The sequence below is a fragment of the Lepidothrix coronata genome, unplaced genomic scaffold (genome assembly GCF_001604755.1).
Source record: "Lepidothrix coronata isolate B3197 unplaced genomic scaffold, Lepidothrix_coronata-1.0 Scaffold19, whole genome shotgun sequence".
Classification (NCBI taxonomy): Eukaryota; Metazoa; Chordata; class Aves; order Passeriformes; family Pipridae; genus Lepidothrix; species Lepidothrix coronata.
In genome coordinates this window covers 6,880,518-6,907,407 of record NW_016690199.1, presented here as the reverse complement: position 1 = coordinate 6,907,407, position 26,890 = coordinate 6,880,518, and the positions used below count along the sequence as shown (strand labels likewise).

The 26,890-nt window shown below is 44.0% G+C and overlaps 2 protein-coding genes across 8 annotated transcripts in view; one reads left to right on the top strand and one right to left on the bottom strand.

Annotated features, from left to right (window-relative positions):
- EVL (Enah/Vasp-like) overlaps nucleotides 1-1,118 on the top strand; it is a 126,877-nt gene extending 125,759 nt beyond the window's left edge. For 4 of the 6 annotated variants that reach the window (XM_017807636.1, XM_017807635.1, XM_017807634.1 and 1 more), the window contains one exon: nucleotides 509-1,118. In XM_017807636.1, coding sequence (XP_017663125.1) covers nucleotides 509-526 — 18 coding nt within the window. In that variant the 3' untranslated portion in view covers nucleotides 527-1,118. The remainder of the gene's footprint in view (nucleotides 1-508) is intronic. The other 2 variants (XM_017807633.1, XM_017807632.1) reach the window with 1 other exon arrangement.
- Nucleotides 1,119-3,740: 2,622 nt separating this feature from the next.
- DEGS2 (delta 4-desaturase, sphingolipid 2) overlaps nucleotides 3,741-26,890 on the bottom strand; it is a 31,670-nt gene continuing 8,520 nt past the window's right edge. The window contains exons 1-3 of one of the 2 annotated variants that reach the window (XM_017807407.1): nucleotides 22,704-22,808; nucleotides 12,450-13,192; nucleotides 3,741-5,783 (exon numbers count right to left, since the gene is read on the bottom strand). In XM_017807407.1, coding sequence (XP_017662896.1) covers nucleotides 5,640-5,783; nucleotides 12,450-13,192; nucleotides 22,704-22,785 — 969 coding nt within the window. In that variant the 5' untranslated portion in view covers nucleotides 22,786-22,808 and the 3' untranslated portion in view covers nucleotides 3,741-5,639. Of the gene's footprint in view, nucleotides 5,784-12,449; nucleotides 13,193-22,703; nucleotides 22,809-26,890 lie in introns of those variants that run through there. The other variant, XM_017807408.1, reaches the window with a different exon arrangement.

The following is a 26,890-nucleotide window of genomic DNA, read 5'->3' as shown; positions in this document are numbered from 1 at the left end:
TGCAATATACAACTGAAAGTATTTTTCAGGGCCACTGTTGAAATGCTCAGTAAAATTCCCATTTGAAGCCCACATTAGGGCATATGAAGGATGCATGTTCACACACTGTACTCCCCACCTTAGATAACACAGAAGGGAAAAAGAGGAGACTGTAAAACAGCTAAAATCCATTCCCTGTCCCCTTGCTCTAGACCTGTGTGCTCACAAAACTCGGGGCAGTTTGCAGTTGAAGAGGCCCTTGCCCAAACGCTACCGTCCCAGCAGCTTGGCCCTCAGAGCCTCCCTAGTTCATTCCAGTGCAAAATAAGGCATTCACATACACCACAGATGCAACTTCTTAAAGTAGTACTGCAGTTTGCAAGCCAACAGCTGACTGCTTACCCTTACTCATCCTTTTACCCTCCACTCATCCTTCTACCAGCGTGTACTTTCTGCAACCTCTGTACTTAGCATTTTCCATCACACTGGATGTAACATTATGCACTAACTTTTTGGTTTGGTTTTCTAGCCATACGGCAGGAGTTGAGTAGAATCAGTACAACATAATGATTGCAAAGCATTTGGACGGTACTAAGAATGCTAGGAAGATCGGATCATTTCTAAGTGTACCAAGGTCATGCAAGATGGTGAGAGAGGACACCGGCACTGTCTTTGTTCTTACACCCTTTTTATTAGCAGACTCAGCACACTTTGAAGCTTGCTGCTGCCTTGGATTCGCTTCATTTTAAAAGTCTTAATCTAAAGATTATTAAATTTTAAATTTTCGGAATTTTTTAGATTTCATCTGACACTGCACATTGGATTTGTCAGCCTTTTTTGTATTTTGTATTTGCTTATTTAAATGTATTACCTTTCTTTTTAGTAGTAGATAAGAACACACGTGAACCATTTGCTTTTGATAGGTGACTTCAAAGTAATTTTACTAGTAGTCTGCAATGTAAATGAAGATCCTTTGCCAACAGAAACGTATTGAGGCATCACCAGAAGAAAGAGAGACATGTTTAGTTGTCAGCCAACAAGTTCTTTGTCTCAGAGTTATCACAATATTAAAAAATGGTACGTCAGTGCATCACAGTATCTGTGTTCATATTGGTAATAAACTGTTTATTGTCCACATGGCCCTGCCTTTCTTTGTTTCATGTGTCCCTTGAGCTCCCGCGCTTCTGTGTCACTTGACTTGATGATAAGGGGAAGGTGACTGAGGATCACTGTTGGGTGGCAGCTCTGCCTGAGCAGTGCTGCAGAGCATGAGGGGAGAACCTGAGCGTTTATGGCTGATGCAGTGGCCACAGCCCTGCCTTATCTCACGGTGAGACGTGGCTCTCGCCTGCCCAGCCCTCTCGTATCGCCGGCTGAGCACCACCTCCTGCAGCCAGGCTGCCACAACCTCAGCAACTTTTTGCCAAAGTCGGTGAGGGACAGTGGCCTACGGCTCTTCTCAGGCCACCACCACCTGTCCCACTGCATCTTCAGCCATCACTGAAAAAAAACACAGGTCCCATCACCTGCACCTCCTTCAGGCTTCCAGTAATAAAAGGGAGGTGTCTCTGCAGAACAAGGCTACCAAAGGGATTCGGAGGATGCAGGCTGAAATCACTGGCATAGCACTGCTGACTAGAGGCATAAGGGGAGTCATTTGTTAATCTTGTGCAGGTCTTGAGCATTATCCAAGATATCCATACAGGACACCGAACACTTAACAGTGCATACCCAGTCATATCTTTCAGGTCATACAGTTTTTTTTCTTTACAGCCATTTTTTCCACCAGCACAATCTTAGGAATTTCTGCTTAATTTAGTTTGGTGCAAACTTTACGTGGCAGTCTTGATACCATCTTCTTGGTAACTTTGTGCAAAAGGCAAGAGATTGGAGTTCAGCTACTGAAGTCTGTCAAATATTTTCCAAGCTCCTTTCCTTTCTTCAGGCTTTCATGAAGATTTTGTTTTAAAAGCCAGGCCCCAGAAATGGTTTTGGGAGCAGAGGCTGGTGCAGCAGCCCAGGAGGGGCTGTTTGTCCACCTGCTTGTGTCCCCCAGGCCTCATGGAGCAGTGCAGCAGGCAGGAGGGGCTGCTGGCGAGCTACAGGAGACCCAGGAGAGGAGGCAGGATGAGTTGTGCTTGGAAGTTTGCTGTAAAATGTTACCTGTGTTCTTTTGGGGACCATGGCGTGTTCTTCAGTGCTCTTCAAAGCAGCCTGATCTGCCTTTTAGAAATAAGTCTTTTTTACCGTGTGGTTATGCTATAATTAACTATGGGAAAAATGGGAGTAATCTGAGTTTAATGCAGTGATGAGCTCCAGTCTGAGCCTGATGTTTGTTAGATGTTTAATGCCAGCAGAAGGCAAGAGATAGGTTAAACAGTGGGATAGAGATTTCCACATGGGAACTAAAGCAGGCAGACACCCTTGTGCACGAGAGTATGGGAACCCCAGGACCAAAAGTAGGAGTCTTTCCAGTATGAAGAACACAGACAAGCATCAGTAACAGCAGAGATTAGAACGCTCTGTTGTATAAATCTCTTACAGTAGCTCATGCGTTTACTAATTATAAACCCATTAATGGCATACCTGATGATGGCAAGCCCTTTTCAAAACTGCTGCCTCTCAGATCAAAACCATTCTGTGAAACTGTCCCATAATCCTAATTAAGCTGCAGGAAGTTGGTGCCTGGCACGGTTCACTTTTTCCCTTGGAATGTGGCATTATGCCTAAGGTCAGTAATAACCATGTTGTAATTTGGGCTGAGTGTGCAGCCTGGATATGTTGTGCCCCTCTGTTAACATCAGCCAGCTACTGTAAATGGGTTTTTCTTACTTTCTTCCTCCACCTTTGCAGGCCTCGTATAATTAAGACATAATAAGCTGAAGTTTGCACAAGGCCACTTAATAGCAGTGGGAGCAAGGTGTGAGGGGTGGAAGGGGAAGCTTGGCAGACAGGGGCAGGGGAGTAGTCCTGGCATCACAAGCACTGTGCTGGTTCCCAGTGACTTAGAACTCCAATGTCAGGGATGCACAAGGTGGCTTATTTTCAGTAGTGGCACTGCCAGAGGATTCCCCGCTCCCAGACAGTAATTCGGTTTGCCACTTGCCTTTGTAGAGAAGGGTGTCCTTTTAGAGTGGGCTTGTTGAGCCACTGCTACAGGGCAGAACAGAGGCATTTTACATAGCAGAAATCTAAGGGGAAATTAATCTCCACTCTGACCTGTCATACAGTTCCTTCTTGCCAGAGCATTAGTGTGCCCACACGGTGAAGGAGACCTGGATCAATTTTTAAGCAAAGGGAATAAAACTACACACAGCCCTGACGTACTTTTTACCCAGACCCATATGCCCTGTGGTTATGGAAAAAAAAAACTTCTGCTAACATTACTGCCCATGGGGAGGACAGGATCACAGCCTTCTCCAGCAGTACCCCCACACACTGGAACTCAGCTCACACTGCACATCTGCAGGCACTGCAGCCACTTCAAATTCCTGCTGAGATGGACGGTGACAATCAGGAGGGCTGTGGGGCTGCCCAGGCTAAGCAGGCTGGGACCATGATGGAAATACTGATGGGAGGCATGTTAAGAAGCAGTTGACAATTTTGGTTGGCCCCTGTTTACATCACAGCCTCTGTGTCAGGCTAGGCTAGTAATCCATACACCACATAAGTGACTGCATCATGAAACAGCTGAGTAAGGGAACTACAGCATAAGGTCACTCATCAAAGAGGATAAGGACAAAAGTCAAATCAACGAAGATAGCATAATCTTTATTGTGGTTTTTATATTAACTTGCTAAGTTGGACAAGAGAGTTGAGGAACGGCTGCTAAGGACATGGGAAGTTGAATACCTGATCAGAGTGCCAGCAGCACTGAAGTAAATTAATAAAAAACTAAGGTTCCCTGACATAAGCACTGATACAAATAAGGTAATGGAAGTTCCCACATAAACACCTCTTCCTTTGGGAGAAAAGGAGCTTTAATAATTAAGACATAATGACTTAACTATGTTCTTCACTGAGGAAGCCCAGTTCTTCTTATCCAAAAGCACAAAGCCATATCTGTGAATAAACTGGTATTCAGCCCTGTATTACAAAGGATCTTGCTCTGCTGAGCGTATCTGGGTATTTATTTACCCATTTGCTAAAATCAGATGGGTGAGAAAAATGGAGGAAGGGGAAATGGAGGAGGAGGAACCCAAATTGCAGCAGGCTAGCTTGGCTGTGTGCCAGGCTAGTGAATGGACACTGGCTCACTGGATACAGTGCTTCTGGAGCAGGGAACAAAATTGCGTTTATTGAGGAAATCAGGCTTTCCAGGACTAATTGTATACTTTGAGAGACTGATGAGACTGCACAATAATCCTTTTCTTTGTTACAGCCATGGATTTCCAGAAGAAAAAAAAAAACTGTTAGAGGGTTAGAAGGCAAGAGCACCTATACAGATCTCTCTTTTAACTGCTTAGTAAGGAAAGAAATACTTTGCCAGCTTTCCAGCGTGATGGGAAGATACTAGATGGCATCTGAACATCTGAATTCCTGACTCCCAAAATATTGTTCTGCTTGGAGAAATGTATGTTGATTTAAGGTTTTTGATGACAGGGAATTATTGAGGATAGCCACAAGTTTATTGTTGGAGAGGACAGGCAGGAAGATTTGTGTCTTCCAGTGGGCAGAAATGACAGATGAAGGTCAATAGCACCAAGTAAGAGATGTAGGGAGATAAACAGCCCCATCTCTGCATTCCATCCTCTTAACACCATCAGTGGCAATTTTATATAGCTGGAGTATCATATGCTTCCCAAATGCCAAGTCAGTGCCCCTTGAATGACAGAGAAAAAAATTTACCATTATTATGAAAGCAGTTAGGAACAAATACCACCATAGCATCTCTACGTCTTCACTGACACACCTTCCTAAATCCTATGCACAGAGAGGGTTATAATATAGAGGAGATCAAGAAAGGTGATCAGGAGTGAGTATTAGATCCTCATGGAAATGCATTCAGAAAAGGTTTAGACAAATCCCTGGAATAAAGATCAAACAGCAGCTACTAAAATAATGATACAAATATACAAAAATATAAACATATTTCATTGCATATACAAAATCTCTAGCAATTATCAGAAGATTATTAGATTAGACAAGACATTGAGCAAAAGGCACCCTTGTGTTCTCCAGAGAGTGTCATTTACTACTGCATGCCAGTCCTTCCTGCTTCCACAGTCCTGTGCACGCAGAGCATCCACTTCTAATCTGGCATCAAGAGAAACTAGTCCTCAACTATACACACACATGGTCACATGTAACACACAGCAAACATTCTCCACTGCAGACCAGGCCAAAACCCAGGCTTGGGCATGTGTGCCCCAGGAAGTTAATTCAAAGCCTAGACCAGAGGTTCACCTAATCATAATTCACTCTAACCTAGTTTCTGAGGGTTACACACACAAACATCCTTTATTAAAAAGTATCAATAGTCTAAAATAGTGCATTCAATTGCTTAATTATCACACTCATCCTCTTGGTCTAAGCAGCATGCACCAACATTAATTCAGCACACACAGAGATCCTCCTATTTCTGCAGAAAACTGAAGTCATGTGAAAACTGAAGTCAAGTGTGGAAAAACACACCCCACTGCCACAGGCGGACCAGCCCGTTAGCTTTCCTTTGCCAGCTTGCACCGTCTCTTAACCCTTGAGTAAGGACCAATAGAGTCATCAAAAACAAAGTCCCACAGAACTCGAATCCAGGACTGGTGATGTGGGAGGTTATCGTAATATTCCGCTGCAATCTTCTTCACCTGGAAGAAGAAGAGAGAGAACGAGCTGTTTAGTTGCACAGTATCAGATGTGTTTCAGCCTTCACATTCAGATCTGATAGCACAGCCATAACCTGAAGTTACCTGTTGTTGCTTGTGAGCTTCTGAAGTTCAGCCAAACAAGATGTAGTTAAATGCATTTAGATACTTGCAGATTTCTGATGCAAGTTTTGCCTCACAGTGTCAGAATTTGAAAGATGTGGGATCGCTGCCTTCAGTCAGAACTGTTTTGTCTCATTTTGGAAGTGGTGGGATCTCCACAGTGAGATGCCTCATCCACCTAATCAATTGTCAAGACTCCAACACACTGTATTTAAAGCCCTGTTTGCCACTTGTAATAGTCTTCTGTTGAGGGTTCTGGGTAAGAGAGAATTACCAATTGAGAAAATACCAGATACAGTCTTGCCTACACTTCATTTTCTTCCCTCCATTTTGCTACTGTGATGCAAATGCAAGACAGGTTCCTCCAGCAGGCAGAGGAAATCACAGGGATGGTCTGTTCTCCTCAGTTTGACATTAAAAATGCTGCAAGATTCATTGGTAGATCATAAATCTAATAAAATTTCATCCCTGTTACAAATCCCCAAATCTTAAGACTGCTGCTATCAGAGAAGCACTGTGCATTATTGGAGTGGTGCTTGTAGTGGGAGTAAGGCCAGAACCAGAGGACAAAGAGGTTTCAAAGCTGGCAGGTTCAGGGGACTATGAGGATTCCCAAGTTATCAGTTATTAGTTATTATTCCTGCTCCACCGAGATGCTCTGCTTTTTGAACACACAAAGCAGCAGTCTGTTAACTATTGTACACTTGCATCTAATTGGTTGGGCATGGTTTTACTGCAGCTCCACCTCCTAGACAAACAAAGCTCTAGAATAGAGTAGTTTGTCTTGCTGGACAGGGTGACTTCTCTCTTTTAAAAAATTTTAAAGCCAGATATGACGAGCACAGTGCAGAGTTCCAGTGAAGACAAAAAGGTTTACAGAGAAACTGTCACCCGGCAGGAAGGTCTCATTACCCGAGGTGTAATGGTGGAATCTTAACACAGAATTGTGACTGCTTGTGAAAAGGTAAGAATCCCAGCAAAAGTTAAATTATAAGCCAGTATGGCCCACTGCTAATTACGTCATCAATTCAGCTTCCTAGCAGACCCTCCTCTGTGAGGTAGGTTGGGTAACATAACAAGAGTCATTAAGAACCTCTGCCCCTGTGCACTCCTTGTGCTGGTGGCATGGTAGTGCTGTGCTGGACATGGAAGATTCAGTTCAGGTCTGACTGTATTCTGTCTTTCACTGAATACCTCTGACTTCCTAATAATTCCCTTTATCCTGCTTTAAAGCATTACTTTGTACTTCAAAAGTAATTTATTTTCCGTGGGATTCAGACAATATCAGGATTTCTCCTTAAAGGTATTTGTTAACGACTGGAAGAAAGGTGACTTCCAGGCACCAGGTAACATCTCTGGAGATGCAGATTTAGTTCCCTGTGCTCCTTCTGTAACCACAGTCAGAAATAATTTATCTGGGGTTTATATCCTTCCTTTTCCCAGGTGGCAAAAGGAATAGCCAGAAAATTAGAGGGAGCACTATTTTAACAGTAAGCTCCCTTGAATGAAGGCCACTCAGGAGGCGTGATGCAAACACAAAGGGGGTCTCAGATACCCAGTCCCAAAAGCTTCACTACAGCTCTGATATGGTCATTCCCTAGCATACTGCTGCTTGGACCTTCCCTCCTACCTCCATTTTAGAAGTTCTGCCTGAATTTTGACTTTCAACAGTAATTCAGCCCTCACCTATGCTAGTCAAGGTCATATGGTGAGTCTACCATTCCCCTTCTCTCCAAAGCCCCCATATATTTCTTGCCTTCTGAACCAGATGTTTTCTCAGCTATTAACATTATTGTGCAGAGCTCTTGATGTTAAATTCTGACCACTACAAGAGCTTCAGCTTCATGAAGTGTTTCTGTATTGCCCCTTGGAAGTGGAAGGCTGGAGATCCATAGGAACCAATTCACTTCCTAGGAACAATGTCTCAGGCAGCAGCTGTGTCCTCTGGCTCCACAAGCTAACTAAAAATGACCCCAGTGACAATGTAGGAAAAAATGGCTCAGAGAAGAGGCCAATAAACAGCCTGCCTGCATTCGGCCCAATAGTTTCTGCAAACGTGAGCAGCAGTGTAGTCTGGGCATACTCCTGAAGAGCTAAGGTGAACACAACATGTATGTCTGAAAACTTGCACTTCAATATATTCCATACACATATCGTGCAGTTGTATTACAGATTTAAAACAGGCACCTAGAATACAAGTATTCTTTGACAATTAAGATGATTAATCAAAATACCCAGCAGTAAATTTTAAAGGAGATCTTACACACCATATGCTGGAGGCAGGCAGCCCAGCCATGGCTGGCAAGCTGCTGGCCAGCATCAGGTGGTGGAGCAGTTGTTTGTTCAGCAAGGGAGCCTGTTCAGCGCCTTCCCACAGAGTATGGTGGTAGCTCATTTTGAATGAAGAGGTCACAAGAGATGGCCAGGGGCTTGCACTGGAGTGTGTCACCCCGGATCAGCAGTAGGACAGTGATTCACACCTACATGAAGTGTTTCCTGGCTCTGCTTGGCTTCGTGTCCAGCAGCACCTTGTGCAGGAAGGCAGGCACCACTTGCACCACTGGCAAGGTCCCTGTGCTCTGGGCAGGACAACTGTATGAAATGTTCAGAAACACTGAAGAGAGGGTAAAGTGCAGTAAGGATTGGAGAAAAGAGAAAATTTAATGAATGCTGTTAGAGGGAGGACTTCTGAAGGATTTTCTTATGGAAAAGACAAGGAAATTTGTTCCCATTTTGCTATCATGTGGCAGAAAAGAATTTTAAAAACTGTTTCTCTTGTATAATGGATCCACGAAAGTTTCCCAACAAAAACGTCTCATTTGTTGTAATTTCTTTCAGCATCTCCATAGGTAAAACAGAATTATCTCCTTATCTACCAGAAAATCTGGGTGGTGGGAGGGCAGAAAGTAATTGGGGTTTAATGCAGATTCCCTTTTAAATGCAATATCATATAAGGAGTGGCTGAGGAAGCTGCTGTTTGTTTAGCCTGGAGAAAAGGAGGCTCAAGGGAGACTTTATCACTGTCCACAACTACCTGAAAGGATGTTGTAGCATGGTGAGGGTTGCCCTCTTCTCCCAGGCAACCAGCAACAGGACAAGAGGAAATGGCCTCAAGCTGTTTCAGAGGAGGTTCAAGCTGGATGTCAGGAAGAATTTCTTTGCTGAAAAAGTTCTCAAGCATCAGAACAGGCTGGCCGGGGAAGTGGTGGAGTCACCATCCCTGGAACTGTTCAAGAAATGACTTGATGTGGCACTAAGTGCTACAGTTTATTTGATATGGTGATATTCAGTCCAAGTTTGGACTCAGTGATCTTGGAGATCTTTTCTAACCTTAAGGATTCTATGATTCTATGATTTTATATCTATTAAGTATGTTTGAGGCTGGAAGAGTCACCCTTTGTGTCAGATTCTGGGTGCAGTACAAAACCTGAGGATGGCAGTTTTCAGGTAGCAAGTGTTGCAGCCAGATAATAGATTGTCTTAAAAGAGGATGGCACTGTGACAAAGTATTCCTAAATCCTACTTCTCAAGCTCTCCATATTGTATTGTAGATGGTCCCTTTTCTTCAGTTCCTCCCACCCTTCCTCCTTACAGAACCCCAATCCTACTCCATCATATCTGATAGGCACAAAAGTTAAACCCAGCCTAGTATTTCGGCACAGTTGTTATAGACTCTTTGTCCTGGGGCTATACAGAAACTAGAGATCCTTACAACATGAAACTGTAGAATTATGTTTAGAATTCTAGAAGGCATATTACAGGAGTTCCTATAACCCCACCAGGGGCTGGGGGGGGCACTCAAGCCAGCCCTCCTGGCCATTGCAGGGTTAATGAAATCTGCAATTCAAACCCAGCACATCTACCATGTTTTCCAGTCTTGTCTGTCCAATAAATCTGGTTTCATACCATGTCTTTTCCTTTTCCCACAAGCTTAATGAGTAACTAGTTTGCCTCTGGTAACAGTGCCACTTTTATTGCAGCTTCTAGGATCAGTACTGAGTTCCTCCTCCGTCTCCAATCTCCTGTCTCCATAAGTATATTCAATCCTTCATATAATGAAGAATGGATCTTTTGGTAAATAATGCAATGTTTTATAGTTATAAGGCTTCATGCAAAGACTAAACTAGTTCTAAGTCTATAGAGGTGGGTTTTTTTAGAGCAGGTCCTTCATTACCATGTTAAATTTCATGGTCTCTTGTGTAATCTCTTATTATACTAAAGAGACAATTTCTTACTGCACACCCATGTCACTCATCTTTAATATCCATAAGCTTATGAGAGCAGCCTAATTTTTCCTCTTTCAAATCTGTCATACTCCTAGGGTAAAGGTCTTTCCAGCAGCAAACACATTACTCAGAATGTTCTGAATGACACACCTGTAACAAAGGACAAAGCTGAATTTCCTTTCTTGATAAGCAAGCTGAAGAGCTAGTTACCTCCCAAGATTAAGATCCAGTTATTCTCTAATCCCATTTCTCCCCTGCTCTCAATCATGCAGGAACCAAATAAAGATCTTTATTCCACTTTCTACTTGTCAATGATTAAAAATAAAAATAGCCTCACTGAGAGGTCATCCATATTACACAATTCAATTATTACAAGTTCAAGTGCCTAAAAGACAAGATCTGAAAAAAACTAGACCTTTGCTGAGTGAAGAATTTGCTGGGAGGTTAAGCAGTGTAGAGCAAGGTGAGGTTTTTTACCTGTTATGAAGTTCAAGGTTGAAAGCTAAGCAGCAAGGATCTGTTTCCTTATTTCTTTCCACTGAAGAGGTGGAGATTTTTTTTTCCTCATTTTGCAGAAAATAGTAATCAACTTATTTTAATGGACAAAGGATTTTCTACAGTAACTGTTTTGCCAAAGAATTTTCACTTTTTGATAGAATATTTAACTATAATTAATCACTCGTCAAAGACTCCAAGTTTTTTGCCTTTTTCTAGAAGGCAACAGTGATTGACAAGTCTGGTGTGTCCTCCACCAGCAGGACAAGCCTCTCTTTCTCCAAAGAGCAAAACACACATGAACATAAGCCCATGAAATTCAACTAGTAGCTCTATCTTCTTTACATGGGAGGGCAGATACTTCCAGCTGCTGTACTGCCTCAAGGAATTAGGCTGAACTATTTGTGGTGTGGGTGGAGAAGAGCTTTTCAGGTCTCAGTCAGGTCTGGAGCAACAGTCCCAGCAAGTTCAATTAGTCACTCTGTATCCTTGTGCAGGATACAGAGCTAACCTTCTTCTCTTTCTCTATTTACATTTTGGTAATCTAAGGATCTAAGCCTATCTGATAAGTTTGAACATTTGAAACTAAAGCTAAGCCCATGCACTTCCCAGCTGAACTATCAGGTGTATCACTGATGGGAGTGCCTGACAGGAGAACTTCACATCTGAGTGTGGGCTGCTGTACCAGCTGCTCTGTGCCTCGCCAGGAACAGGCAGCTTCTCCAGGACAGACCTCCAGCAGCAAAGAACTGCAGGCACTATAGAGGCTTCCCACTCTCTTCTACACCACAAGAAAACCTCCCCTTGATTTGAATCTCCTCTCAGACAGCATTTCTGTGATGAAGAACATTACTCCATACATCAGGGTTTGCCTGGATATACCATCATACAAGTTGTACATCCTATTCAGTAGCGGGGAGGCCACAGCTACTGAACCTCAGACTCCCCAGCTCTACCTCCACCTCATGAGGATACTGCAGTAGTAGTCCCCAACTTTGCATCAGCCCAGAGATAGAAGATGTTTCCTTCCTACCACGCCAGAGAATTTATATGCAGGAGTAATACTCCGAAGTCACGTACCTCTAATCCTGTGAGCACCTGCTGTGGAACCCTTGTATTAAAACACACAAGAGTAGCTACATACCTGGAGGGAGATTGAAAAGCTTTCCTAGACACCTGGGCTTTGCAAATTTGATTCCCACAGCTGATAAAACATAGGCAAAAAGGGGTTTGCCTTTCAAAGGAGGAAAGCCACAGCACTTTCCCAATGACAGACCAGGCCTCTGCAGTTTCTGTGGGTGGGGCAGCAGAGCTAAAACGAGTCATGGAGAGCAGGGCTTTGTTTTCTAGTGCCATCTGTGTCAAGCTGGAACATGCCCCAGTTCTTATGTCATCTCAAAAATAGAAAAGCTGCTCTTTGATGTTAATCAAGCAATATAGGTAGCAGATTGATTATTAGACAAATTTCAACTAGTAATTGCCACCTGTCTCCCTTTAGAGAGTTGCAACGTCTTGGCTGAGACACGTAAATGGAGAAATTTAGAGCCTTGTTGGAGGATTTTATCATGCAAAAAGTATTTCTCAAGCCCTCTGAGGGTCAGATGTTCTAGTTTGCATCAAATAAACTAAATATTACAGCAGTTTGACAGCCATTTCTCTCAATCTCTGGCTTAAAATTAATTAGAAACAAATCCAAAAAGCTTTCTTCTTTTTTTTCCTTTTTTTTTCTTAAATTGATCAATTGCTATGATTTGGAGTGTTTTCTTTGGGGCAGTTTAGAAGCTTTTATCAAAATCTAACTCATGCATACTTACGCCACACTTACCATGGGCAATCTGCATCCAGGAATGCTGGGGAAGTCATGATGCTCCATGTGGTATCCTACATTAAAGGTGAGCCAGTTCAGAGGTCCATAATAAGAGTATGTCTCATACCCTTTTAAGAACATGTAGTGTTCTGCTATGAAGTGCCCAGAAATGGGATGTAAACCCAAGCAAAGAAATGTACCTGCTATTAAATAAATAACAGGTTTGAGTCCCCAAAGGTTGTAAATGATTAGGTCTACAGAAAACTGTACAAGAGCATTGAAAATTTCCATCTGTGTAATCGCTTTGGGGTTCACATACAGTGGCCTCAGACTGTAGAACAGAGGTTGGAGGATAAGCCAAAGCAGTTTCCGAAGGGGTGTACAGAAAAACCAGCCTTCAAAGTCTGTGGGAATGTCCACATCCAAGCTGTCCCCTCCCAGGTACCGGTGATGGTCAATGTGGTATTTCTTGAAGGAGGCAGAGTAAGGGATGCCAATCGGCAAGTTGGCAAAGACTGCGAACCACCGGTTCCACTTGGCCTGCTTGTTCCCAAAGGCGACGTTGTGTGAAATGTCATGGATGGCTAAGGTCAGCGAATGGTTGATGCAACCCCCAAAACCATAAGCCCAGAAGAAAATCCATTTCCAAGATAAATCTTTCACCAGGTAGCATGCCAGAAGCTGCACGAAAACCATTCCAGATACAATCCACTTTAAATGTGGATCAGGTCCCATCAGAGTCTTGATCTCCGGATACTTTGCTAAAGGAAAAAATGCAGAGAAAAACTTCAGTAGATCATGGTTAGGTAAACACAATCACCACTGGGACTCTCTGTTTTTATCACACTGTATTTGAGGCTCTAGTTTTGTGAAATGGTAATTCGAAAGTAGAGTTGCCACTATGATGAAGGCTTTACTAACATATGGGCTCTATTCCCACTTCCAGCATCATGTCCAATTGTGATTGATATCAATATATATAGATATATACAGACATATAAAAAAAATACCCTGATGGTCAATCTGTGGCATCATGTGCCTTCACCACAATGAGTATTGCTTCACATTATTAGTATGTCAAAACCCACAGGATTTAAGCACTAAGAAGCACCTTCTGTCAAGTTTATTATTTCCTTTTGTATTTTGCTCAGATCAGGTGCTTTTTTCCACAAAAGGGATACAACTGCCTTCTTCATAGCCCTTTTCACACTGCTGCTTCAAACATATTAGCAGAGGAAAGAGAGCCAAGCAACAGGCTCACCAGGTTTTGCTCTGTGGTTAGATGACAAACGCAGCATTTTAAAAAAAATTCCTAATTATTTGAGTGTTTACCAGTGCTCACAACATGTACAACCCTTCACACATGGTAACATCACAATAAAGTCAGTAATATCATCAGGATTTTGTAAGACACAGAAAATTTTTCTCTGTTCCCATTCCTTGGCCTGTTCCCAAGTCACATACCAAAAGCAGGCATAAAAGCCACAAGATAATCACACAACAGCTTCATGAGGCGTCACAACTACTGCAGTGTCAGAGAGACATGGGTTAGGCTTACCAGGTCTGACTCACATGAGGCCAGGACTAGCTTACTTATCTTTGGTTCTAGCAATCATTTATCTTCCTTTTAAAAGAAAGAAAATACAGAGTAGAGCTTATCCTCTAGGTGCTGTTCATTGATACACATCTCCTCTTTACAAATCCACACTTCTCACTTCTAGTATTAACTTGCACATAATTTTTTCCACTGTTTTATGACTTTTACCTACCTACTGACCTCCCTCCTTTAACTCATACTCTGCATTTCTCAAAAATTACAGCTTACACAGATAAGTGCGTAGACAAGTCACTCGCTCTGAACCCTGAGGTTACACAGTGTGTCCTGTAAGTTTGATAGGCCTGTTTTATGAATAGAAAAGTAAACATCATCTGAGTGTCACAGTATAACACCAATGCAATAAAATCAGATTACAATGACCAGCATCTATGCAGCTGTATATGTTATAAACAAATGCTGGAGACAACACATGTAGTTTATGTGACCTTGAAAGCAGTGGCAGGTATGGAGTGCTGAATGCAGAGAAGGCTTTTGTAAAAGTGAAGCCTGAGAAGTTTGCTGAAGTTTCAGAGAGATGAAGTACTACTTAAGGAAGTAGATTGATATGGTCATGCTTTGTAACCATTCCAACAACTTTTGAGCCTGTTAGCCAGCTTCACCTCAGCATGACAGAGATTAGGGACAATAAAGACTAGACAAGTGCTGTGGAAGATGGTGAGAAAAGAGATATTCCCAATTCTTCTTGTGAGGACAAGGGGGCCAATTCACCATGAGGAGTAATCAGGCAAAAGAGAAATTTTTCTAAGTGGTGGGAAATCTCTAGTAAAAGTTCGTATCTTTCTAAAGTCAGTCAAATTTTTTTGATAAAAATCTCAGGAAAGTCCAAAGGGTTTCTGTTTTGCTTTCGTTCTTATTTTCACAGTTTTCTAAAATTATAGTGTTCACACTAGAAAAATTAACATGCTAAAAATTGTTCCCTAGTACCTGAATATGTACCAAAATTCTACATGAAGTGCTGCTTATTCAAAGTCCACTCTAAAGAATAACTTGATATATTGACCTGGTCAGAAAGACTGTTAAAGATATGCAATTTTATATAGCTTAATCTCCTGCTTAGGGGCCTCTGTCCAGAACCCAGAAAACTCTTTAATAAATCAAACCACCTCAATTGTTCAGTCGCATAGCTGGTAGATGTAAGTTACTGAAGCGAAAAAAAGAGATGAAGAAATGTAAAACAACCAGATCTGTTGGTCAGCTTGGTCAAATTAAGGCTATATGGTCTTAAACTCTGCCAGGGGAGGTTTAGGTTAGATATTAGGAAGAAATTCTTTACAGAGAGGGTAATCAGGCATTGGAATGGGCTGCCCAGGGAAGTGGTGGATTCTCCATCCCTGGAGGTTTTTAAGATGAGACTGGATGTGGCAGTGCCATGGTCTAGTAACCGTGGTGGTAGTGGATCAAGGGTTGGACTTGATGATCTCAGAGGTCCCTTCCAACCCAGCTGATTCTGTAATTCTATATTCACCAAAAAAAAAAAAATTAATGGGATGGGAAAATTTCTTAGAGATGCTTTATATTGTCATTTGAGAATAATGGAAGTTTTTGACCTATTTCTTTCTGTAGCAGTCAACAAGGACCACAGATTCCATTTAAGAGGTTTCAGAGCAGTGTGCAGGCAGCAATGCAGGCAGGTTGCATTTGTCACAGGTGACAGCTATTAAGTAACTTGCTAGGGTTTAATATTAAATTCAACACATGATTAACTCCTCTCCAACAGTTAATCTTTGCATACTAGTCAAACCACAGTAGTGTGGCTATTTATCATTAATACTGATAAACCTGTCCCATTTCCATGGCATGGAGAGACCTCAGGTTTCTCCCCATGAAGAAATCATGACTTGGGCAGGGGTGTGGTGCTCGTAAGATCACTGGAGGCTAAAAGCCCTGCTGGTGGAGTAGCCTGCCAAAGATCTGTTCATTCAGAAATGCTTCAAATGCAGAATGTTGAATACTGACCCTGTATAGACTTGAGGCTAAGCACTCCTCAGTGAGACACATTTAGTCTCAGATTAAGAGATCCTGATGACTGGAGTTTATGTATAACATACTGACACAAAGATGTGGTAACACAAATATTTATCTCCTTTTTCCCTCGTGTTCATGCCTTGCAGTTAGCTGAAAGACTGTAGGTGCTGTACAAACCAGACATAACTCATCTGCACATCAAAAAGGAGAGAATCAGAGGCAGGGCTACTGGCAGTGCTGAACCAGGAGGCACCTCTGGCAGCCAGCCAGTAAAGACCACCTTTGTTTTCTACACATTGCACTTTGCAAAGTAAACAGACACCTACTCCCCAGTCTTGAGACTGCTAGAGTTCCACACAAGGAAGCATCTGAACAGAGCTTCTCATCGTGCTGCTCTTTCCTGAATTGCTTCCATTTTGGTCTTCCTGAGTGCTTTTCCATTCTAAGAATGATGAGCTTCTGTATGGCCAGAGTCCATTGCTTCCCAACAAGCACCATGGCAGGGCTAAAACATGATGTAATCTAGAGCTAACTCTTCATTATGCAAAATCATGGCATGGAGAGGACACAGAAAGAGGATAAAAAAAACAACCTCATGATTCAGCCCTTCTAGATAAGGCAGTTGGGGTTCATGTGTGGACACATGACCTGGGACAGGCCATGACACCCACAAATTTCTATGACTATATAGGACCAGGTTTTGCCCTTTAGAGAATAGCAGAGCTCCAGCTACTCTAGTGTCTACATGGCACATTTTCCAGCCTCTGGCTTATTGAGAAAGCCCATTAGCTAAGCCTGGCAGACAGTTTATCCACGTGTGCTGGTTCTAGTTGTCCGGACAGATCCATTGTACTGTCTTTTGGAGAGTGGGGATACTGGTGTAGATAACAGCAGGACTTTTCTGTCTCCCAGGTCAGCACACTGCAAAAGCAGCATGGGAACTTTAGTAGAGAAGGTAAGTGTAGTTAATAATTCTGCTCAGCCACCTCCACAGTCTCTATACATAACCTCAGAGCAGCTGAAAGCTGCTCCGTGATGATGAAAGACATTTCCCACTTGTACAAGTGTGGATGAAAGAACAGCAGTCAAGAGAGAATAAACGCTGCAAGAATATTTTCAGAAGCGTTCACGATTCTGAAACAACCCATTTACTGAATTAACATTTCAGAGAGATCACTCCACTGTTGTGTGTAAGCATCAGTCACCTTTCTAGAGGCAGGTCACACTCAGCACAAGTTTCTAAACTGACAAATTAGTCTGACTACATATTTTTAGCTTGATATTTTTCTCTGGAGATCAGGAACACTCACCATAGCCCTACTGTGATCCTCAGTTAGTGCTGGATCAGTTGTTCCTGGAGAGGCCATTGTTTGCCAGGTCCTGGTGTTCCTCCTCTTCAGGAGACAGCAAATATCTTGTTCTGAACCCTCACTCAATCTCCATGCTACTGACACTGTTCCTGAGGTAACTCAGAAGAGCCCCAGTGATGGTCCCAAACACAGTTTCTTGTTGATGTGACATCACATACTTTATACTTGCACATTTTGACATACATGGGATTTGGAAGCGAACAAGAGCAGGAGCTTTCCATGAAGACAGTGATAGAGGTTTAAAGGAGCAGCAGCCTTGCCTACATCCACAAGAAGCTAGTAATAACAAGAGAAGAAATTTAATTTCTTGATTTTCCTTTATTTTGACCACAAGTGTAACATACAGATATAGTCAAAGTGGAGATACCATTCAGTATAAGGCATTTAGGAGGTCTGTTAAAGAGAAGAGGAAAAAAAAAATCTCTGTGACACTGCTGTCCTGGACTATGTTCTGTTGACTATGAGTCCCTGCCAGAACAAATAAGAGACACCAGGCACAGGATGTAAGCTTTAATACCCCATGTCCTATACTGGAGCTGATATTTGTACCAAAAAAATTAACAAACCAAAAGAAGACAGTTTACTGACAGGACCATGTTTTGCCTCATAACAGCTCAGCTCATGAACATGCTCATAAACAGCACAGCACACCTGAGTCCTCAGTGAAAGACATGGAACTGTTGGAGCAGGTCCAGAGGAGGGCCACAAAAATTGTCAGAGGGCTGGAGAGCCTCTCCTGTAAGGAAAAGCTGAGAGAGTTAAGAATTGAGGCTCTACCACCTGGAGAGGTGAAAGCTCTAGGAAGACCTTACTGCCTTTTAATATTTAGAGGGGGCTTATAAGAAAGATAGGGACTGACTTTTTAGTAGGGCTTGTTGCAATAGGACAAGGGTTTTGAACTAAAAGAGGAGAGATTCAGTCTAGATATGAGGAAGAAATTTTTTACAATGAGGGCAGTGAAACCCTGGCATAGGTTGCCCAGGGAGGTGGTGGATGCCCTATCCTAGGAAACATTCAAGACCAGGTAGGATGGGGCTCTGGGCAACCTGATCTAGTTGAAGACATCCCTGTTCATTGCAAGGGGGTTGGAGTAGGTGATTTTTAAAGGTCCTTTCCAACTGAAACTATTCTATGATTAATTCAAACCATACATGGGCCAAGACACAGGACACACAGAGGACAACAGGCATGACAAAAGCTTCTGGCTCTGTATAGTCTCCTAATCCCTCCAGTAGGCAAACTAATAAGAAACCTTTTTGCCCAGCTAATTACACTGAAGTTTTATATATCCACTGTGCAAGGAAAAATGTCTTAATCTTGTACTTGCCAACCACAAGCCTCTGAATTGCTTAGTGCTGGCTGGTCCAAGGGGCTCACTCAGAAGTGCCACCAGAGGGAAAGTACCCAGTGGTGCCACACTGCTGGTGTCAACAGAGATGGATGATGTCAGCACATCACTATGTCAGCACATGACTATGACAGCAGCTATAACCTTGCTTACACTTGTTTGCTAGCTAGTTCAGAGGAAAGGGATGTAGGAATGCTAGGAAGAGGACTTCCAGCTGCCTCTGAAACAACAACCCACAATATGGAGTAGGCTGAAGCCTTTGGTTACACTTAATACATTTTCAACAGAGGACTACAAATGCCTAAACCAGCGACTTTCTCCTCATGTGATTTATTTCATAGGTGATGCCCACAGGGAATTGGCATGAGCACTGAGATAGCAGCTATTCTGGATGTGCTCATCAGAGAACAAGCACATCAGTGGCAGCACTGAGCCCACATACTGCAGAATAAAGGGAAAACAAACTCAGTTTCTTTGCCAGAAGCACATGTAATTCAGAGCTTTCATTTAAGCTAAGGAGAGATGCCTATGCATATTTCAGTAGGTACAATTTATCAGAATTTTCATAAATGTGAGGTTTAAATAGGCAACAGAAGAGACAGCTGAAAGAAATAGCAGATTAAATAAGGCAGAGCTGGGAGCTATACTCAGACCAGATAACTGCTAAAATAAAATGTTTTTTTTGCTTTTTTTATTGTGTTTTACCCCTCCTCATAGGCTAACATCTCAGCCTTCCTACAGAATAAAGCACATATAAAATGCTTGTACCATCTCCACTCCAAAATAACTTGGCAAAGAATTAATTATATAATTATGAATTATTCTTATATGTTAGATCATATTCAGGTGTTCCCGGTCTACCCTGAGCAACAGTGAGTAAGCCCTCATCCTCAGCAGCAAACAAGTGCTTCCCTAAGGATCCTGTGAGGCAAGACATTTTCTGAACAACCTACAGTAATTTTAAAAAGTTAGATCCAACCCATGGCACAAATATGATCTCACGCTTCCCGTGTCACAACATACTGCTCATTGCTTGCATTTGAGAAACTGTTTGCAGGTGAAATAGCCATACATTTTGTGCTTATGGTGTTACCTGCATCTGAGCAATGCTTTTTTCATCTCTCAAGAGTGACAAATCACCAATACTTCCAACTGTGTAAGACTATAGTTCTTCAAGTGTTTTGATCCAAAAAATCCTTACTGACGCTAAAGTAGAAATCCTATTTCTACTAGAAGTAGATATCTCCTCTGTGTTGTACCCTATATCTCCCTCTAATAGCATTTTTGTAACTATACAGAAAGGCTAAGCAGCTCTAGATGAAAAAACCTTTCTTCCATCAGGAAGTTTTTAGCCAGGTCTTTCCCTAACAGAGCTCACTGCAGCATTACACAAATCTCAGCCCTGACACCGGGCAGCAACAGGCTTTTCATAACCAAGAGGGCGAGAGAATAGCAATGAAACAGTTCCATTTCATAAACTGAAAGGCGTGAATAACATGTTCAGGAACACGTACAATGTGATATGGGTCGAAGTGCCAGCTTGGCAAGGGACCTCCCCTGTAACTTAGAAGCAGTTGGCACCTAGACAGTACCAAACACAAGCTACGTTTTAATACCTAGATTCTAAGAGTAAGATACGACAAAGAGATAACAGAGAAAGGATTACCTCTCCCTTGCACAAAACCTTGATCTATTTGCTGGTATAATTATAGCCATTAGGAATCACACCTCTAGTAGGTTCATCTAGTGCAACAAAGTCCTGCCACAAGCTACCTCCCAGCCAGCCCAGTTGATAAACACAGCTCACAGCTCTGCAGCTCAACTGGAACAAGGTGCCCACAGGAGTTGTGGATGGCTCATCCCTCTTAAGTGTTCTAGGTCAGGTTGGATGGGCCTTTTAGCAACCTCACCTTGTGAAAGATGTCCCTGCCCTTGGCAGGGAGATTGGACTCACGGAGTTCTCCTTCAGACACGTTGTCACTGACTACAAAAGTCTCACAGACACCTAGGCTACTAAGTCACAACTTTGTGATGGACCATTTTTACCTCTCAGTTGTTCTATCAGAACACTGAGGCAACAACCCAAAGAAAGAAACTGCCCTACATGTTTGTCAGTTTGCTCATTTTAGTTTTCTTAACAGATAATTTCCACTAGCATTTAAATCCAAGTAGCCATGCCTGAGAGAGACCAACATTTCAGAAAGCTGCAGCATAAACAGAGAACAATCAAGTTTCAGTGCTTAGCAACTAAATCATTAACCTATTTGGAGGGAAATACTTCCTTTACCAGCATGGAATGTTGTCCCCAAGGCATTGCTGTATAAAACAACAGAAAATACATGGACTTTTACAGATATTTGTTCATATGCATGTAAGATTCTTACAGTGTTCTCCAGCTCAATGGACACTACACATTTTGATAAGTACATACTTTGGGTACTAGGGGTTTGCTGATCCTCAGGCTTTGAATAATACAGTGAGGACCATGACACCAGCATCATAGAGGATACCACGACAGCTTCAGTAACTTTTGGTAACATTTTGGTATCATGACACTAGTGTCATGATCCATTCTGCCTTGATTGTTCTGCCCACATCTTTCATGTCTCTCTTCCCATGTTGTATTTCTCTATTCCCCTCCTTTTGCTCCCACAGCTGGGGGCTGCAAGGATGGACCTTGATTCCAATCACTTGTTCTGAACCCAAAGGAGAGGTGGGTAAAACCTCTGCAAGTGTGCAGTTGAAAGATCCTAAGAAGAGTTTGTTGCAGCAAGGGTAAGGGAGCCCAAGCACTCTTTACATAATACAACTTCATTGTGATCTGCAGTCCCCATTCTACAGCACAACCAGAAAAGCAAGAGATTAGTAAGGGTAGAGATCCACCATAGATACTTCTACCCATAGCTCACCAAAATGTAGTGCCCTTGACTAAAAGGATGAGTAGCACATCAAGAAGCATCATTTTCTATAATGATATCATTTGACTCTCTACCTTGATTACATAGTAAAATAATTATTATTTTCCTGGGTGTAATTCAAACCTGTACCAGGATATTCCACTGGTGCAACTATACTGGAAATGTTTTTGTAATTTAGATTAATCCTGGATTAATCTATGAGATTGTGGAGGATTTAAAATACTGCACCTAATTAGCATATACTGCACCTAATTAGCATATACGCACCCCGAGCTGCTACTCAGCCACAAGTTTTCCAGTGCCCTTCTTTATAAAAGTACTTTAAAAACTTTATCCTACTCATTAGAGGGGGAAAAAACCAGAACAACCAACCCACCCAAATAAAAACTGAGGAAAAAAAATAAAAATTTTATTTATTAATAAAAGGTTGGAAATGTATTTTCAGGAGACACGCAACAATACTCTGCAACAATTCTGAACTATCAATTCTTCTCTGAAACGATCTTCAGAATAGCCCAAAGCCCCAAAGTAGAATAAACCTCCCGACCCAACACACTCCTGTGCGCAGTTAACAGGAAAATACAGACGTGCACCTTGTCCCTGACAAGCAGCGGGAGACTTGCGATTGTTCTCTAGCAAACCTCACCCACATCCCCGTTGACTTTATTGCACTCCCAAGACACTGGGAACAAGTGCCTTCGGGAGGGCTCCCAGCCCGCAGTCCGGGCAGACTGGGAAGGGCTGGCGCCCGCCGGGATCCCCCGACGGCAGCCGGGGCGCGGTGCGGGCAGGTGGGCGCAGCTCTGCCGCTCCGGTGAGCCGGCTTACCGCTGCCTCCGGAAGGCAGAGAGTCGGGGGAGAGCTGCGCCCCTCGGGGGAAACACCCCTCCGAGCCCACCGGGCCGTGGCTCTCCACAGTCTGGACACCCGCCCCGAGCCGATCTCGGTACCGACACAGGCGGACCCGGCGCCGATCCCCCGCCCCACCCGCCCCGTCCCGGAGCGCAGCCCTGCCCTCCCCGTCGGCGGCCGCTCCCGAGCGCCCCGGCGTACCCAGGATCTCCTTCCTGCGCTGCGTATGGGGCTGCTCCGTGTAGACCCACTCGAAGTCCTCACGGGTGACGCGGTTCCCCATGGCTCCCGCTGCGCCCCGCGCTGCGCTGCCCTTATAGATCTGCGCTGCTCTTATAGCTCTGGCTGCTCTTATAGTTCCGCGCCCAGGAGGGGCGGCTCCCCTGCCCGCCACCGCCCCGCAGGTAGGCACTGGGGCTGCGGCTTCGCTCGGGTGTGCAGGAGCCGCGGGAGCTGCACGGCCCCGCCGTGGTGTGCAAGGGAACCCGGGAGAGAGAGGATGCTTCGGGGCTGGCTCTGGGTGCAGCAGACGGGCGGCCGAGGTCCGCTCTGCTGCAGGGACCTCGAAGGCAGGCGGGAGAGGTGTGGGGGTGGGTGGACGTGTTCGCAGGGCAGCAGGTTCCCCATCGTGCTGCTGCCACCACCGGAGCTCAGCACAGCCACTGCATCCATCCCCGCCCGGGACGGCTTCAGAGCAAAAGGGGAACTGCAGCGCTGCAGGTCCCCGGGCGCTTCCAGACGTGGCTTTTGGAAAGCAAAGGTAGTCCAAACTCCATAAATCCAGAGATATGGCCCTAAGCAGAACGTGGCTTAGGGCAAAGCCCAGCTGTGTGAGCTCCTCCCAGGAGTGAAAGACCTGGGACGGCACAAATGCGACCAACGCCTGACACACATTTCCTTGCCGCTCTGACAAATCTTCATGAGCTGTCCCGGTAGAATCCAGCCCTTGGCTGTGTCACACTTCACCCCTGCAGCTCTGCGGCCCATTTCCCAGGTACCATCCCTGCTGGAGTAGCAGGAAATCACACTGCTCCCTTGGTAACAAAGCCAGGCAAAGGACTAACTAACCTTAAAACTGACATAACCTTACTTACCTCTCTAGCCATTCTGATTCACAGGCAGAGTTACACATATTATATAGTGATGTTTTTCTATACACACAAAACCCAAAATTAAAGTGCTGCCCTTGTTCCCACTATGTTCTTTTGCAAGTCCATACCTGACCTGCTGTCCATCTTCACTCACTATCCCTGTCGTTGGTCCTTTCATCGACAACATCACATATGGATCAGCTGCAATATTGTTTCATTCTTTTTCAATATGAATGTCTCTAACGCCCTTCACAGCCTCCTACCCTTAAAATTGCCTATCACAGCTGGCAGTTAAAAGGGGGGGGAAAGCAGCCTTGAAAATGTGAAATGTCAATATTTTTCAGCAATAATTGTTGCCTACAAACACTTACAACTTACTTTAGTCTAGTGGAACTATTTAAGATTTTTTGGCAGCACAGTCACATATGGGTTAAAAAACAACAACCAAACAATCCACAAACCCAAAACGCCGTAGGAGGCTTTTTTGACTTTTAAAAACTCAAAAGTTTTAAAAGTTTTTAAAGTTTTTAGACCATTTTTCCCTGAAATGGTCTAAATGTAAACCCCTGAATAATTAAAGGTCCAAAGCATTTTGAGTGGAAGGACTATGGTGTAAAGGAAAGCAGCTTTACCCACAGCAGGAGCAGGATTTTAACCACTTTACTGTTACAGGTCAGCTCTCTGTAAGAACAATGGTTTTTTCACCATTACTCCAGCACGAGGCTGGTGCTCTCCCACAAAGTTGCAGGGTCCAACCCAGGTAATGGACTATTAAGCCAAGTGAAAGATATTACGTGTTACTAGAAGAAATGAATTGTTCAGAGAGCAAATGCATTGGTATCTCAGCCTAAACTTTTAATTGGCTCAAACGTTTTGGCATGTTGACAGTATCGGTGGAGAAGCCAAAGACATTATGAACGTGATGACACCCTTCTGTCACTTCCTGCTCAGGAGTGCTTAAGGTGACTAAAAAAGTAAATTAGAGAGCCAGTCCATGCAGTTACAAAGAAAACAAATATGACTTCATCCCAAAAGTTTGTCCAATAGGATAATGCTATTGCATACTGCAAGTTACGCATGGAAACTTAAGTATCTCCTTTGTAGGCAACGGCATCTCATTTATGTAGCTCATTACTATAGACTTAGCCTGACCACATGAGAAGAACAGAAAGCTCTTCTGTCTCCAGTGAGCTGGCATCTGTTTTTGAGAATAGAATTTCACACTTTCTATTTCTATAATAAGCCAAACAAATCATACTAATCCAAGAGTAATTGTGGATGCCAGACAAACAAGAAACGCCAGCTTCAGACTGTCTTCTAGAACTGGCAAAAGTATTATCTAGTTCTGAACCTTTGGCATCCTTAGTTTTACAGCATCCTAGTAACAATCATTCACAAAGGAAAAGTAGGGATTTTAATGTCACACAGCAATAATAGCCCTTTTAATGAATACTATGACTGTGAACTCTACAGATTCATGGAGTCACTACACTTTATGGCAGTCCAAATGTGCTTCACATGGTCAGGTTCTCTCAGCTGCAGCCTTCCTTTCTTCAGCAATTTCCTATATTTGTTCAGGATTTCTAAATATTGGGAAGCCTAGCTGAGAGAAATTCCAAACACACTCAAGAGGAAGAGCCCAGTTGCTGATTCTGTGCAGGGTACCATCAAAACATCTTGTTTATATAGTGAGTGTACGCATCACACTCACCTTCAGCATCCCAGGGTAAAAAAGACAAAAATCCTTTGCTTCACAGAGGACATGACCTACGATATACAGCTCTGAAGCAAGACATATTGGTCCTTCCTTCCACACACCCAGGCAGACTCACACTTCTCCACCCAAAGCTGCTTTTCCATCATGAATGTATTTCTGCTACACAACCCAGCTACTTCCTCCTTCTGCTCATTGAAAGAACAGGTGACAGAGTAAATACAGCAGTAACACCTGCACACGTCTCCTAGTGACTACTGCCAGCCTGCAGACCAGGCTTGTGTGTTTGAGGTTATCTTAATTCTGCCCTGGTGTGCAGGCCTTAACTTCTCTTCTTCTGATTTTCAACAACGAACCTTTGTTAAAGTTGATGTTCTGGAACTAAAATAAAGTTGTCTGGCAATTTTATCTCTAAATAAAGTGTTTTCTCTTCTGAACTAAGAGCTCCATATCCCATGACAGACTTGTACTTTCAGCTACTGCATTACCTGCTTTCTTCTCTGCCTGTATAAATTGGACCTTCCTTCACTACTGGAAGAAAACACAGCTGTGTATTTGCTTGTTTATAAAATATTTTGCAGTAATTTTGAATTGGATGTCATGCTCTGACTTCATGTAACTAGTGCCAAGGTTTACAACCTGACATACTTTATCGAACAAAGTCAAATTTTCATAGGCAGCACAGTTTGTAGATGAGCCATGTCATCAACACAAACACCGAAGTCAGCTTAGGGGAAACAATTTGCCAATAAACCCTACTTGCTGTTTTCCCCTCTCACCTGTGCTGACCCCTCCTGGGATCATTCTGGATTTCTCTTTCCAGTGGGTTAGCTCCATGCCAGAGGTGTGAGTTGAACTGACCAAACAAAGGTGCTGAGGAGCTGATGCAAAAGAATCTTAGGGGGATAAAACCATGTTTCTTTTGGCACTGGTAGGTTATTAGATAGACTTGTTTGTATTATGCGTAACTCACCTTTCACACAACACGGCGCGTTCACACCAAGGCTGCCCAACAGCCCCGTTTGCCCAGCGCTCGGCGAGCTGGCTCATGGCATCTCTGCCTGGGAGCTCCCAAAACGAGAAGTGAAGTTCAAAGAAGCAAACAGCTCCCTGGGAGACGGGCTCGCTGCTGCCCAGCTTCGCCCCTCCTCCCCTGCCGCCAGCTCTCCCAGCTCCCCGACCTGTGCGGGGCGCGCATCGCTCACTCCTCGCCTCCCGCAGCCGGCCCCGCGGGGCTGCGCACCGTGGGAATGACCACTTCGCAGGCCAGGAGCAGCGGGAAGCGCTCAGCAGAGCAGCACGGGCGGGGTCGAGCACCCGCGGCATCCGCGGCCTTCGCCGTGCGGATGTTGGGGCGGGGGGGCGGCCCAAAGGCTCCACGGCACAGCGCCGCTGCAGCCGGGGCTCGGGGAGCGCCTCCCGCGGCAGTGCCTGCAGCGACCGCGGGTGCGCCCGGGGCGGGGAGCGGAGCCGGGATCAACCCGGGGCGGGGAGCGGAGCCGGGATCCCCCCGGGGCGGGGAGCGGAGCCCGGATCCCCCCGGGGCGGGGAGCGGAGCCCGGATCCCCCCGGGGCGGGGAGCG